The 15,629-nt window shown below is 50.2% G+C and overlaps 1 protein-coding gene across 1 annotated transcript; it reads left to right on the top strand.

Moving 5' to 3' along the window:
* Positions 1-820: 820 nt before the first annotated feature.
* On the top strand, positions 821-7,236 carry Plpp2 (phospholipid phosphatase 2). The gene is made up of 6 exons (XM_051139779.1): positions 821-985; positions 3,285-3,436; positions 3,568-3,842; positions 6,494-6,551; positions 6,728-6,904; positions 7,068-7,236. Exons 1-6 carry the CDS (start codon positions 934-936, stop codon positions 7,182-7,184), a joined length of 831 nt encoding a protein of 276 aa, XP_050995736.1. The 5' UTR covers positions 821-933; the 3' UTR covers positions 7,185-7,236.
* Positions 7,237-15,629: the final 8,393 nt, after the last annotated feature.

Below are 15,629 nucleotides of genomic sequence, written 5' to 3'. Positions count from 1 at the left end.
GCCCAAAGGATAGAGTGTGCTGTTGTGATCCTGAGCCTGGGCTTTCTTTCAATATGCCATTGGCTTCCAAGCATCCCTGGCCCAGGGTTCCAGGTCATCTCTGGATCAGGGTAGGCTGGGGCCCGATTGTGTGGGTCAACCTTGGAATCTCTGCGGTGCTGTTCTCTAGAGTAGACACAGCCTGTGCTCAGGGGCATGATCCTGACCCTGACCTTCCCATCACGACATGTCAAGGATCCTTCCAGCCTGCCAGGGACTGCAAGCTGCTAACTTAGAGGGAAGGTGCGTCTCCCCTGTGCTAACATACTTATTGGTTTCAGAGGCGTCAGGGTGTCCAGCGCAGGAGCCCTCCCCCGGAAAGGCTGAAGGGATCACCTCAGGTGTGTGAACTCCGTGCTGCCCAGGAGGCTGTCTTCGGCTTGCCCTCCCTGCGCCTCTGCATTACAACGGCAGAACCCTGCCCAAGAGTTGAGGACACTTGGATGACCTCCAGCCTTGAGATTTGGTGGCCCCTCCCAGCCAGAAGACAACTTTCCAGCTGGGAGACCCCACTCAAGCTTTGCGGCACTTTTGAGCCATGTTCTCAGCCCTGAGGTTCCGAGATCCTAGCTTGGAGGAGACCCCTCCCCGCTAAGACTTTATTTTATCCCGAGACCCCTCCCAGCACCGAAGCCCCCGCCCCTCCACGCCCGGGTCAAGGTGGCAAACACACCCCTCAAGGGCCTCCTCCCTCTCCTGCTCTCCCGCCTCCGCACTTTCTCTCCACGCCACGCCCTCCCCCGGTCCCGCCTCCGCCTCTCCCGGGCCCTTTCGTCAGGCCCAACCCTTTCTCTGGGCCGGGCACTGCCACGGCCATGTGATCGTGGGGCTGTCGGGACGCGCCGGGACAGCTGGGACAAGCGGGGGTCGCGGGCGTCCCTGGGCGGGGGCGACATGGAGCGGAGGTGGGTCTTCGTGCTGCTGGACGTGCTGTGCTTGTTGGTCGGTAAGAACCTCGGGACCCGGGTGCGGGGACTCTCTCCCAGGTGCACGCTCCCACCGTCCGTCCCTCTGGCTAGTTTGCGTTCGGGATGCGGACGACGGTGACCTGTGCTCCCCACTTCCTTGTGCGCTCCCTGCTAGTCCTCCTGGGTGCCTGGCGGGATCGGGCTGCTTGTCTACCGGTGGCTGCTCCCGGGTTGGGGGTCCTGGCAGCAGGAAGTCGCTCGAGTGCCGCCGAGCGACGTGACTCACACCGGCGGGGCTGTACCAGGACCCTGGAGGCCAGTGACCGGTGGCCAAGGTCCAGCACGGTGCCCCCGGGAGGCGGGGACGGCTAGGCTCACACGGACAAACCTGCCAGTCCGGTTCGGGCCGCGGGGAGGAGCATCCCGAACCCCCCAGGCTCGAACAAAGGCCAAGTGTTTGTTGGGGCCCAGGGGACAGTGGCTGGATTCTACCCCGAAGGCGGTGACCGGGTGTCTCTGTCCTCCCCTTTTCTGCATCTCTCTCTCGCTTCCTTATCCCGGAAAGATACTCCGTTTAGCTACGCAGGTTGGCAGGGAGAGTCTCCGTGGGACAAACCCCCAGCCGTGGGCACCCCCTTTTTAAGTGTCTGGGTTTATTGAACCATTTCTGTTGCTCTGACTGTGTGCCAGGCACCACAGGACTTGGAAAATAGTTTACATTTTTTTCCCCTCGGCCAGTCCTGGGTCCCCAGAACTGGAGCTAACTGGGGGGAGTCACAGCAGCAGGAGGAGGCCAGTGTGCAGCCTGCTGGTCTCCTTAGTCTGAGCACTGAACACTGGAGTCCACACATTTTGGGAGGCGATTGCGAAGTCCCACGAGCCTGAATGAAGGAGGTCTTTGCTTGTTGCTTGGAACAGCGTCCCCTACAAATACCTAATGAAGGTGGACACAGCTGGGAGCCAGAGTCCTGGCCATACAGCTGCGCCGTCCAGACCTTGCAAGCTGTCCCTGTGACTGTGGTCTGCCTGGGATGTCCACTCCGTTGACTCACTAACAGTTTGTCACGGGTCACTGTGATGGTATCGTCCCTGGATCCTCTGACTTTACCTTCTCCTATGAATAAAATATGGGCTCCCTCTGACCTCTCACATCCTCCTCTGACCTCACCTCCTCTGTTCCCCTCTCTGACCCTCTCCTCTCCTCTCAACACCCTCCATTCCCCCTTCTCTTTCCCTCTTTGCTTTCTCTTTCACTATCTCCCCTGCTCTCACCTTCTCCCCTCGCCCCTCCTCTGCCCTCCTCTCCCCTGCTCTCTGACCAGCTCACCTTCTCTGACCACTGTTTTTGAAGCTGTCCCCTCTACTTCTTAGCCCCACCTCTCAGCTTCATGGTGTTAGCATCTTCCTGCAGGCTTAGCCCATGTCAGGAACTGTCTCCTGGGCCCCTTGCATTTTCCCTCTGCATGTTGAGGGGAGGCGCCTCTCCTGTTCTAACCTTCGGGACCTGAAGGCCACACCCTCCACGCCCAGCCCAGCTTCTGTGCTCAAGGGCAAAGGGCACTTGCCCAGGTTTGCCTCTGTGTTCCTGTGCCTGGGGAACAGGGTGGGCTGCCCACTGTGCTGCCCTGGAGACTGGCTCCCCCCCTCACCCCCCACTCCCAGCCACCCTTGGGTGGAGGCTGCAATGGCAGCTCTGGTCACACCCTCACTGCCGAGTCATTTCTAAGAGTGTCTATGTCTGGGCTTTGGTCAGTTGAAACTTCCTGCATCCAGGGCTGGGCCCATCTTGTCCAGTGGATAGCTGGCACTGGCTCAGAACTATGAATGAAAGTACATAAAGAAGCAAAGACTCAAGGGATGGGCCCTCTGCCTGTGCCCTGCCTGTGAGCTACACAGCCTCACGGCCCTACAGTCTCACGTTGTGTTGCTAGATGGTCTTGCGGTCCACGCAGTGAGCAGTCTCCGGAGTCCCACCCCTAGTGCAGCAGGGCCCTTGGTGTGCCCAAACAGTCAACTGTAGCTAAGGCGACCACGTGGTTCCTACAGGGTACAGAAACCATGAAGTACAACAGTCACTCCAAGGCTGGCTCAACAGGAGGGGCCTGGAGTGAGATGGGAGCATGTGTGTGTGTGTGTGTGTGTGTGTGTGTGTGTGTGTGTGTGCGCAAAGGCTGAGTCAGCGGCTAAGGAGGCCTGGTGTGAGGCCAGGGTAGACCTGTGGAGTAGTTTCCAGTGGGGTCAAGGCAGAGTGGCCGCGATACCAGTGCAGGTGACTTGAGAGTAGGGATTTGCCGTGTGGAGAACCATGTGCCTCCCCCTCCCCCCCATTTCCCACAGCCTCTCTGCCCTTCGTCATCCTGACCCTGGTGAACTCACCTTACAAGCGAGGGTTCTACTGCGGAGATGACTCTATCCGGTACCCCTACCGTCCAGACACGATCACCCACGGACTCATGGCCGGGGTCATCATCACAGCCACCGTCATCCTTGTAAGGCAGAAAAGTGCATGGGTGGGGGCTGGGTCGGCCCCGCCCTGAGTTGGGCAGGGCCTAGCTCCCCAGCCGGATGGGCACAGTGGGGACTGTGTCTGCCTAGTGCTCTGCAGCCGTTCAATTGGCAGGTCTCATCGGGGGAGGCCTACCTGGTGTACACAGACCGTCTCCATTCACGTTCTGACTTCAACAACTATGTGGCTGCCATCTATAAGGTGCTGGGGACCTTCCTGTTCGGGGCTGCTGTGAGCCAGTCTCTGACTGATCTGGCCAAGTACATGATCGGCCGTCTTCGACCCAGCTTCTTGGCCGTCTGTGACCCTGACTGGAGCCGGGTCAACTGCTCTGAGTACGTGCAGCTGGAAGTGTGCAGGGGCAGCCCTGCCAATGTCACCGAGGCTAGGTGAGAAGCCTGGGGCCTGGTGGATGGAGAAAGCCTGTCAGCAGAGGCAGGCAGACGGGTGGGCCATGGGTCTCCCTCTGTGTCTTTGGCAGGGCAGATGTGCAAGTGGGCATTCTCAGGGTTCATGTGACTGGGGAGATAGTGTCCAGCCCTGCAGGGTCAGGGGGTGACTGCCTCCTGTCCCTTGAGGCATGTAGTGAGGTACCTACAGTGACGGAGTGAGCTGTTGCTGCTCTAAGGTCCTCTGTTGGTGAGCTTGTTTGCTGTTAGTGCAGTTTCTCTTCATGGCGTCCCACTCTTCTGAGCTCTGCTGTGTGTCCGTGGTATGGTCTCACTCTAGTCTCCCGAGTCCCTTTCTGTCTCATCAGCCATCAGGTCTTCCAGTGCTTTTCCCCTTCGAATATTATTGCTGCTTTCACATCCGTTATGTGTTTTCAGATCTTTCAGAGAGGATCTCAGCATGTAGCCCAGAAGGACCTCAAATTCCTCATCTTTCTGCCTCGGTCTCTTGAGTGCCGGGGCGACAGGTCTGTGCTGCTGTGACTGCCTTAGGATGGCTTGGCTTCTGTCCCTCCATTCTGCCCTCATGGATGGTCTCATGTCTGGATGTTTCAAGTCAGCGGTCGCAGTGTCCTACGCTTGGTGCTTGTACCCTCTCATGGACTGCTTCGTGTGTGTGTGTGTCCACATACGTGTGTGGGCCAGTGCTCAGTCAATGGCAAGGGTCTTCTTCGTGCACACTTTAATCTCAGCACTTGGGAGGCAGAGGCAGACAGATCTTCATGAGTTCGAGGCCAGTCTGGTCTACAAAGCGAGTCCAGGACAGCCAGGGCTATCATACAGAGAAACCCTGTCTCAAAAAGTCTCCCCCTCTTAAAACATGTGTATGTATGTATGTATGTATGTATGTATGTATGTATGTATGTTTGTATGTATGTACACCAGCTTCCTGTGAGAATCCATGGAAGTCAGAAGAGGGCACCAGATCTTCTTGAACAGTTGTCAGCTGCTATGTGGGTCTTGGGAACTGAACTCGGATCCTCTGTAAGGGCACTAAGTGCTCTTAGCCCCAGAGCCACCTCTCCAGTCCTTCTGCACATTGTATTTTGACACAATGTCCCTCACTGACCCTGGAGTTACTACAGTTCTGCTAGAATGGCTGACGAGCTTCAGGGCCACTTCCGTCTCCACCCGCCATCCCGGCCCTGCAGTCACACGCTTGCACCAACACCTCTTTTTACACGCTGATTAGGGATGTAGTGCAGGTCATCATGCTTGCACACGCTTGCACACGCTTGCACACAGCAATCTCCCCAGCTCCTTAGCCACGCCATGTGTGTGCTTGTATGTTTACTCTCCGTGCCTTCTATATTTTTTTTCCTTGCAAAACTGGTTTTTGTCTGTTTGTCTGTTTGTGGCTGTACTGAAGATCAAACCCACAGAGAATGGACAGTGTGTACTCTCTGTTTAGTGGCTTCCCTGAGGGAACGGTAGACCTCCATGTTGTTCTGAGGGTCCACTGTCAGCAGAGCAGTCGGCAGGAGTGGGTGCTGGGGTGATGGGGTGGAGCTGGGTGCTCTGCCTTAGCATTATTTTGTCTTCCAAGATTGTGAAGTGGCTCTGGGAGCATATTGGGGGTGCCCGGCTCCCCTGAGGCCTTGGCTGCTGTTCGAGTGCCAGGGCGGCAGTGACTAATATCTTTGTAAGATGAGGTGCTGCTTAGCACCCCTGACAATGTGGACCTATTGGCCATGGCTGCTTCAGGAGCTCCTGGCAAAGGTTGGAATTTGTGAACTGAGAGAGAGGAGGTGAGCTGGTTTCCCCAGGGCACACCAGACTGTCTGGTGTGCAAGCCTTCCCTCAGGTTAAATTTATTTTTGGTAGGTCTAGGTCTGGAGAGATGGCTTAGTGGTTAGGACCGCTGCCTGCTCTTTCAGAGGATCTGGGTTACATACACTCTCAGAACCCACAAGGCAGCCCACAGCCATTTGTAACTTCAGTTCCAGGGGATCTGACGCCCTCTTCTGGCATCTTCAGGCATTGCATGCATGTGGTACAAAGACAGCCGGAAGCCCAAAACACCCACACGTAAAATAAAAATAAACACGCCGGCTGCAGTAGCACACACCTGTAATCCCAACACTCAGGGCGACAGAGGCAGGCGGATCTCTGTGAATTCGAGACCAGCTTGGTCCACAGAGTGAGTCCAGGACAGCCAGGGCTACACAGAGAAACCCTGTCTTGGGGAAAAAACAAAAACCAAAACAAACAAACAAACAAAAAAAACCCCCACCAAACCCACAAACGAAACAAACAAACAACCCTAAAGATGACTTGTTTTCATTATTTTTAAGTGTGTGTGTGCGCGTGCACACATATGCACATGGATACAGGTACCCCAGAGGCCAGAGGCATCAGGTTTCCTGGAGTTGGAGTTACAGGTAGTTGTGAGCAGTAAGATGTAGGTGCTGGGAACGGAACTTGGTCTGCAAGAGCAGTCAGGGCTCTCAACTGCTGAGCCATCTCTCCAGCCCCACTTCCCTTAGTTTAAAGTTGCGCCTGCCTCTGCTCTGCCTCCCGAATCTGCTGACCGGCTGTCCCCCCCCCCCCGCCCCCCCTCCCCGGTCTCCACCCCCCCCGCCCCCCCGCAGGCTGTCCTTCTACTCCGGACACTCCTCCTTTGGCATGTACTGCATGTTGTTCCTGGCGGTGAGTGTTCGCCTTCTTCCCCAAGATGCTCATGGGGACCCCTCCCTTCCCTGGGCCTTGGTCTTCCTCACTGCACAAAGGGGGTATGTGGAGGAGGCATTAGGGGTGTGTGGTAGTGGGGGGCTTGTGACTCTTGCCCTGGCCTGGGCAACTGATGCAGGCTGATGCCCCGACAGCTGTACGTGCAGGCCCGGCTCTGCTGGAAGTGGGCACGGCTGCTGAGGCCCACTGTTCAGTTCTTCTTGGTGGCCTTTGCAATCTATGTGGGCTATACCCGCGTGTCTGACCACAAGCACCACTGGAGTGACGTCCTCGTCGGCCTCCTGCAGGGAGCCCTGGTGGCCTGCCTCACGGTGAGCCCTGTTCGCCTCCTCCTACAGTATCTGCACTGCCTGACCCCTCTGCCTGCTGGTCTGCCCCTCACCATTGGCCCCACCCACCTACTTTACACCCCTCCCCCACCTCTCTCTAAGGCTCCGCTCCGGGCACCCTACTTACCTCCTTTCCCTCCCTCAGGTCCGCTACGTTTCAGACTTCTTCAAATCCCGGCAGCCCCAGCCCTGCCAGGAGGACGAGGAGCCAGAGCGCAAGCCCAGTCTGTCACTGACGCTGACCCTCGGTGACCGACCCTAGCTGCTGTGAGGACCCCATCTCTTCCTGCTTTGGAAGCCAGGAAGCCTCCTGTCGTGCACTGGCCGCTTGGTCCTGATCAGGCACTACTGGCTTTGGAGCTGCCCCAGGGTCCCAGCTGGTGGCTGTGGACCAGGCTCTTGAGTGCGCCTGGCTGGCCCTGAGTGTGGGGCACGGCCCGTCCTCATCGCTCCTCCTCGAGTGTCCCATGGCCTCAAAGGATGCGGCCCTGCTCTGAGGGCTGTCTTCCGTAACCGAAGGGTTTTCGAGGAGGCCTATCCCTGCACGGCCCCAGGATTGGATGGGTCCGAAACTGTTCACGAAAGCCTGCACCCTCCCTGACAGCCCTGTGGGGGAGGAACACTTCGCTTGCCTGGGTGGGGCACTTAGCCTTAGCCTTGGGCAGGGAGCACAGGTGTGAAGAGGATTGCCAACCCTTGGGCTGCCCAGGAGCCTGGGTTGCCTAAAAGGTCCTGTGTGGCTTTTGGTCTGATGTTCTCAAGCGTTGGTTGGGAAGATTACTGCTTTAAGCCTCTCCTTCAAGCCTGATGTCCAGCCCTGCCCCCACCCTGCCCACAGGGCACGGCTGCTGAGGCCCACTGTTCAGTTCTTCTTGGTGGCCTTTGCAATCTATGTGGGCTATACCCGCCAAATGCGTAGCCAGGCTTTGGGACTGCGTCCAGTTACTACTGTTCATGGGACGGTGAGTTATAAACTTGTACCAGATGCTTCTGCCTTGCGTGTTGATTTTTAAGCCTCTTAGTAAGATAGATGATGCTGCCACACCCACCTTGCTCCCCAGTGCGCTGTGTTGGACTTGTCAGTCTTAGCAGAGACTTGGAGGACAGATACCCGGCCTGGGTATCTTGTACGGAGGCCAGACAGAGGCCTCATAGCCACCGCATCCTTCCTCCAGGTTGGTGGACGCTTACCTTAGGTACACCTGAGAACACAGACACTTCATGTCTGAGGATGTTCTCAGGGTGCCTGGCCAGTCTCCCAGGGGCAGCAGGAGTGGTGACACTATATCACTATGTCCTAGAATAAGTCATGTGTCTCTCTCTGGGCATGGGCAGTCTCCTTCTGTACTCTTCAGGGTCTTGGAGCATGGGGGGTGGGGACGATGGTCAGAAGACCCCACCCCCACCCCCGGGATTGGGTCCTGGATGCTACTGGCAGACACTGAAAGCCCTAGCAGGCCAATGGAGTTCATGCCAACCCGAAGAGCATGCTGGGTAGGTAACATGGCCACTGGCACAGTCTGCATCCTCATGGGGATGGAGATGGGGAGCGCATCCTGGTTGCGTGACTACCTGCCAGCATCCTCCAGCCAATATCCTGTATAGCAGGGCCCCCACAGGGACCAGCTGTTAGAGGCAGAAGGTCCAGGTGAGACGGTGTGCTCATGTCCCGAGCGCAGTGAGCTTCCGCCTGTGTAGAGCTCTAGCTGAGCCTCTACCGGGCACCCATGTCTGCCTGTCAGACATAGTGCTGGGTGCTGGCCAGGAACTCAGTTTAGCGAGCACAGAGATGGTGGGTGTGGGGCACACACCTGTGACAGCAGCACTAGGGGAGGCTGAGGTGGGAGGATGATGAGTGTGACACCAGCCTGGGCTGGAATGACTCTTCCATGCGTGTCTGTGACTGTTCATGGTGCATATGCATGTGGAGGTCAGAGGGCTACCAAAGGAGTCTATTCTTAGATGCTCCCACTCCCCCACCCCCCTCGCGCCCCTCACCGCCAACAAGGTCTCTCATTGGCCTGGAACTTCACCAAATAGGCCAATGTAGGTGTCTGTGGATGGCACACTTCTCAGTGGTTCTCACTGAGTGGATTCCCCAGGGATGACATGCCGGGCATCCTGCATATCATTTATTTATATTGTGATTCATAACAGTAGAAAAATTACAGTTACTAAGCAGCAACAAAATAATGTGGCTAGAGTGTATGACAACCCATGACTGCCTGGAAGTCCGTTTTCAATGGTATCTGATGCCCCTTTCTGGCCACTATGAGTACTGCACACATGTGCACATACCTCCCTGCCAACCCCACACACTTAAAAGAAAATATAATATAATATAATTTTTCTTTATTCCTTTCATTGAAAACATTTTTTTTCCCCCCGGCCAGGCATGATCCCAGCACTCGGAAGGCGAAGGCAGGTGGGTCGCTGTGAGTTCGAGGCCAGCCTGGTCTACAAAGCGAGTCCAGGACAGCCAAGGCTACACAGAGAAACCCTGTCTCGAAAAACCAAAGAAAAAAAAAAAAAAGAAAATATTTTTTTTCTCACAATATGTCTTGACCACATCCCCTTCCCTCCTAGCGCGTCTCCCTACATCCTCTCCTGTCTGGACTCACCCCTTTTCTGTCTCTTATTAGAAAAGAGCAGGCTTCTAGTGGATAATAATAAAATAAAATACGATAATATAAATAAAAAAAAACCTAACATGTCAGAGGTGGAAAGGTCAAATAGAAGGAAAAGAGCCAAAGAGAAGTCACAATAGTCAGAGACCCACACATTTGCACATGCGTAGATTCCATAAGAACACCAACCTGGAAAACATGCACAGAGGACCTGGTACAGAGACCGGCAGGCCCTGTGCATGCTGAGGAGCTTTCCAGTCACACCAGCTACCATTTATTGTTGACTTTAGTGCCTGTGCTGTCGTCTAGGGTTTCTATTGCTGCTAAGAAACAGCAAGAGCAAGTTAGGGAGGGAAGAGTTTATTTGGTTTACACTTCCTCATCACTGTTCATCACTGAAGGAAGTCAGGACAGGAGCTCAAGCAGGGCAGGAACCTGGAGGCAGGAGCTGATGCAGAGGCCATGGAGGGTGATGCTTACTGGTTTGCTCATCATGGCTTACTCAGCCTGCTTGTAGAACCCAGGACCACCAGCCCAGGATTGGCATCACCACAGTGGGCTGGGCCCTCCCCCGTCAATCACTAATTAAGAATGTGCCCTACAGGCTTGCCTACTGCCTGATCTTATAGAAGCATTTTCTCAACCGAGCCTCCTCCTCTCAGATGACCCTGGTCTGGGTTAAGTTGACATGAGACTAGCCATCCCAACCGTGTTCTGTTCAGGAAGCTGTGTCCTGTGCTGAGGAGTTTACGGCTATCCCTTACTTTCTCTTCGATTGGGTTCAGTGTGTCTGGGCTTGTGTTGAGGTCTTTGATCCATTTGGACTTGAGTTTTGTGCAGGGTGATAAGTTGAGATCTATCTGCATTCTACATGTAATCATCCAGCTTGACCAGCACCATTTTTGAAGATGCTGTCTTTTTTTTTTTTTTTTTTTTTCTGGCTTCTTTATTAGGTGTTCACAGATGTGTGATTTAGTTAGATTCCATTGATCATGTATTTTTTTTTATTACTATACATCTGTGGTACAACTTGAAATCGAGATGGTGACACCTCCAGCAATTCTTTTATTGTTCAGGATTGTTTTAGATATCCTGGCTTTTGTTTATTTTCTCCAGATGACGTTAAGAATTGTCCATTCAAGCTTTGCAAAGTACTGTTGAAGCTCCCTGCAGGGATCTGGCTGATGGACAGCTCTGCCTTCATGTGGGTCCTGTCTTGAGAGGAACAGGGCTCTCCCTGCCATGGACTCTCTTGCTGGCTTTTTGATTACTTCCTCCTGGTGGGACTGCCTTGCCAGGCCAAAGGGAGGGAGGGATGTTTGATCCTAGCTTGACTTGATGTGCTGGGGTGGGTGGGTTGGGAGAGGGGAGTGAGACTGAGAGGTGAGGAGAGAAGGGGCTGCCACTGGCATGCGAAGTGAGTTTTAAAAAAGAATTTTGTTGTAATTTTGATGGAATTGCACTGAACCTGTAGATTACTTTTGGTAAGATGGCTGTTTTTACTATGTTAATACTATATTAATGCTATGCAATGAGCATGGGAGAGCTTTCCATCTTCTGATATTTAATTTAATTTCTTTCTTTAAACACTTGATGTTATTGTCATTCAAGTCTTTTACTTACTTGGTTAGAGTTACCACAAGATATTTTGTATTATTTGTGGCTATTGTGAAGGGTATTGTTTCCCTGATTTCTTTCTTAGTCTGTTTGTCAGTTGCATGTAGGAAGGCTACTGATTTCTTTCTTTCTTTCTCTTTCTCTCTCTGAGTTAATTTTGCATCCAGGTACTTTTCTGTAACTGTTTTATCAGCTGTAGGAGTTCTCTGGTGGAATTTATGTATCTGTCATATCATATGCAAATGAAGATACTTTGATTTTTCCTTTCCAATTTGTATCCCCTTGATCTCCTTCAGTTGTCTTATCGCTCTAGCTAGGACTTCAAGTACTATATTGAATAGGTATGGAGAAAGTGGACAACCTTGTCCTGTTTCTGATTTTAGTGGAATTGCTTTGAGTTTCTCTCCATTTAATTTGATGTTGGCTATTGGCTTGCTGTCAATTGCTTTCCTTTATTATGTTTAGGTATATCCTGTCTATTCTTGATGTCTCCAGGTCTTTTATTATGAAGGAATGTTGGATTTTGTCAGAGGTCTTTCTGCATCTAATGAAATGATCATGTGTGGCCTGGAGCAATGGCTCAGCCATTAAGGCTAGGCTCACAACCAAAAGTGAAATGATCATGCATTTTTTACCCTTTTAGCTTGTTTATATGGTAGATTACATTTATTGGTTTTTTAAAAAAATATTGAACCATCCACATATCTCTAGGATGAAGCTTACTTGATGATGGTGGATGATTTTTTTTGATATATTATTGGATTCATTTCGCAAGTATTTTATTGATTATATTTGCTCATAAAGAAAATTGGTCTATAATTCTCTTTCTTTGTTGGGTGTAGCCGGCATTTGCTATATTGTGAGTTCCTCTTTCTCCTGCTTTTTACCATGCATTCCACCCTTTCTTTCAACACCCTAACACAGGGTAGGAGAGAAACAAGGTTAGAGAGGAAAAGGGGTGTCTTCTCACTACTTTTCCCCCTTTTCTGTTTAAGCATTTATTATACTGTATGCAGTGGGAAATTATAAACAGAGACATTGTCAGCGAAATAAACACTTTTTGGATCAGTGGCCAAGGTTTTCAGGAGACCTGTTTTGCTCAATTCTAATCTCTAACAGTTTTGTTGATATTTCCACAGGAAATAAAAACAAACCTCTGTCCCCAATGCAAAACTTTCATGGATTTCCATTTTGATGTCAACACATCTTTATAGTATATAGACTGATTAAATTCCATAGTTTTTTCTATAACCTTGGGACTCTCGGCTGCTCTTGTCTGTAATGGCCCCAAATTATTGCTGCAGGGCCCTGAGGCAGGGCCTCCAAGGCCATTTTCTGATAGTATGAAATTGCCTTGGATATATCTCTTGAACCTACACTAGTTGGTCTTTTAGGTTTTTCAGTTTGGTGGAGCACAGATTTTTAAAGCGTGTTCTTGTTATTCTCTGGACTTCTTTGGTGTTTTTTGTAGCGACCTCCTTTTCATCTCTGATTTAGTTAATTTGGGCCCTTCTTTCTGTGTCTTTTACTTAGTTTGGAAAACGGTTTATTGATCTTGTTGATTTTCTTCAAAGAACCAACTTTTTTTTTTTCCGAGACAGGGTTTCTCTGTGTAGCCTTGGCCATCCTGGACTCACTTTGTAGACCAGGCTGGCCTCAAACTCACAACAATCCACCTGCCTCTGCCTCCCGAGTGAAGAACCAACTTTTTGCCTCGTAGATTCTTTGTATTGTTCTCTTTGTTTCTAGTTTATTGCTTTCAGCACTGAGTTTGATTATTTCTTTCCATTTACTCCTCTTGGGTGTGTTTACTTCTTTTTCTCTAGAGCTTTCAGGTGTGCTGTAAAGTTGCTGGTATAAGATATCTTGATGATTAAAAAAAAAAAATGTACACTCTTAGCGCTATGATCTTGCCCGAGCCCCACTTTCATTGTATCCCATAAGTTTGGATAGGCTGTGTATTCATTTTCATTGAATTCTAGAAAGTCCTTGATTTCTTTCTTATTTCTGTCTTGACCCATCTTTCGTTTAATAGAGAGTTGTTCAGTTTCCACGAATTTGTAAGCTTTCTGTTGTTGTTGAAGCTAAGCTTTAAATTTTGGTGATCTGATATGATACAAGGAGTTATTTCGATTGTTTTATATGTGTTGAGACTTGCTTTGTGTTCGAGTATGCAATCAATATAGGAGAAAGTTCCATGAGGTGATGAGAAAAAGGTTTATTCCTTTGTGTTTGGTAAATGCTCTGTAAATACCTGTTAGCTCCAGAATTTCTCTCTTTAGACAAAAGTCTAGATGATCTATCCACTGGGGAGAATTGGGTGTTGAAGTCTCTGTCAATGGCTGTTTTAAAATTGTGTGTTATGGTTTCTCTCTAAACCCAGATAGCACCCAAAGAATTGAGGCCGAGGTATGTTATTTTATTTAACATGATTTTTGGCACAAGAACTGATCAGTATTAATCTATTCTTAACCTCTAAGCTAGTCTGCCTTCCTCTCAGGGTAAATTCCAGAGATACTTGCACTTTATGCCTTTCTCTTTGCCAGATGTTCTCTCCTCATGTCTCCTGGCCCTCTGCCTATGGCTCAGTCCCCACTTCCTCTGTCTATCTTTTCCTCCCCTGGTTGGCAGGAAGTCCAACCACATTCTCTCCCCTGCTCAGCCAATGACTGTCAAGCCTCTTTATTGACATATCAGGGAACAATTGGAGGAGCAGTGTTTATACAACATTGAGACAGCAGAGTCTCAGAACAAGGACTGCAACCAGATACGAGGGGCACAGAAATCAGCATTTGAATCTTTGCATAGTACAGAGAACCATTACGCCTACATCTGACTGTGGTGATTTGAATGGAAATGGCGCCTACAGACTCTTAGGGAGTAGAATTATTGGAGGTGTGGCCTTGTTGGAGGAAGAGTGTCTCTAGGGGCAGGCTTTGAGGTCTCAGAAACTCAAGATGGGCCCACTGGACTGCTGTCTTCTCCTGCTGCCTAAGGATCCAGATATAGAACTCTCTTGCTCATTTCCAGCACCATGTCGGCCTGGATGCCACCATATTCCTGCTATGATAATGGACTAACCCTCTGAAGTGTAGGCTAGCCTCAGTTGAATGTTTCCCTTTATAAGAGTTATCATGGTCATGGTGTCTCTTCACAGCATGGTAATCTATACTAAGATACCCACTGTCAGTGTGTGAGGGTCAGTATGTAACACAAGCTGTTATAGTGTTTCTTTTTACAAAGGTGGATGCCCTATGTTTGGGGAATAGATAATAAGAAATAAGGTGCCATTTTCTTGGTGGGTTTTTCTTTTGATGAACATGTACTATTCTTACCCATCTCCTTTGGTTAGTTTTGGTTTGAAGTCTGTTTTAACAAGATATCAAAGTGGCTACACCAGATCATAGGCTCAATTTTCTTTTTTAATTTATTTTATTTATTGTATATGAGTGCTTTATCTGCAGAAGAGGGCATCAGATCACATTATAGATGGTGTGAGCCACCATGTGGTTGCTGGGAATTGAACTCAGGACCTCTGGAAGAACAGACAGTGCTCTTAACCACTGAGCCATCTCTCCAGCCCATAGACTCAATTTTCCTAACAATTATATTTTATTATGAACTTATCAACTAAATGTACCTCACTTATAACCCGACTAACCTAAACAAGATGAAAAGGATATTAAAGAACACAAAAATGAAATCGTCTGGGTATCAGTTCCAAGGAAAGATTCTCCTGGCATTGTCAGCAGAATTTCTGACCTGGAGCAACTGGAACCCGGAGCAGCAGCCGAAGCCGGAGCCCGGAAGCCTTCCCTCAAGCGGTTCTCTTGAGGAGCATCTCAAAGGGGTGCGATGAACAGCCAAACAATCCCAAGTCTCCAAAACCGCTCTGCCTCCTGTTTTGGTCCTATATATATATGTCCTCCCAGAGTCTGTTTACGGATTTTTTTTCAGCAGGCAATAATCAAGCTCCCACATGAGGTGGTTCATCTTCTAGTGGATTAACATGACCTGTTCTCGCACAAGTCTGTTCCCCATCCCACATTTGGGATCATAACAAAAACAGATTTATCTCTCCTTCATCTCCCCCTTTTTAAAAAATAAAATAAGTGATATACAACAAAATTAATTATAAGAATTATTCAGTAAGTCACATTTACAAGGACCAGACGGACCATTTGTAGTTGACAATTTTGGAGAAATTATTCCACTATCTAGCCTATGCTACTGAGTCTTATCCTAATGTCCAAATTTTTGTTTTTGTTTTTGTTTTTTACTCTTAAGCTAAAGCTTATAGCAATACTATGGCTATCTAGTCTTCAACCCCATTAGAGACCCCAGAAGGAAAAACTATCTAATATGAAGGGAGTGCAGACAAACAACTTCCAAACGTGTTGACAGGACAGAGAGAGCTGCCTCCCTGGACAGTCACAGGCTCCTCTCCATTGTCAGGGCATCCA

This window comes from Acomys russatus, chromosome 31 (assembly GCF_903995435.1).
Source record: "Acomys russatus chromosome 31, mAcoRus1.1, whole genome shotgun sequence".
NCBI lineage: Eukaryota > Metazoa > Chordata > Mammalia > Rodentia > Muridae > Acomys > Acomys russatus.
Note: the sequence above shows the minus strand (reverse complement) of the source record. Positions and strands in the feature narration are given on the sequence as shown.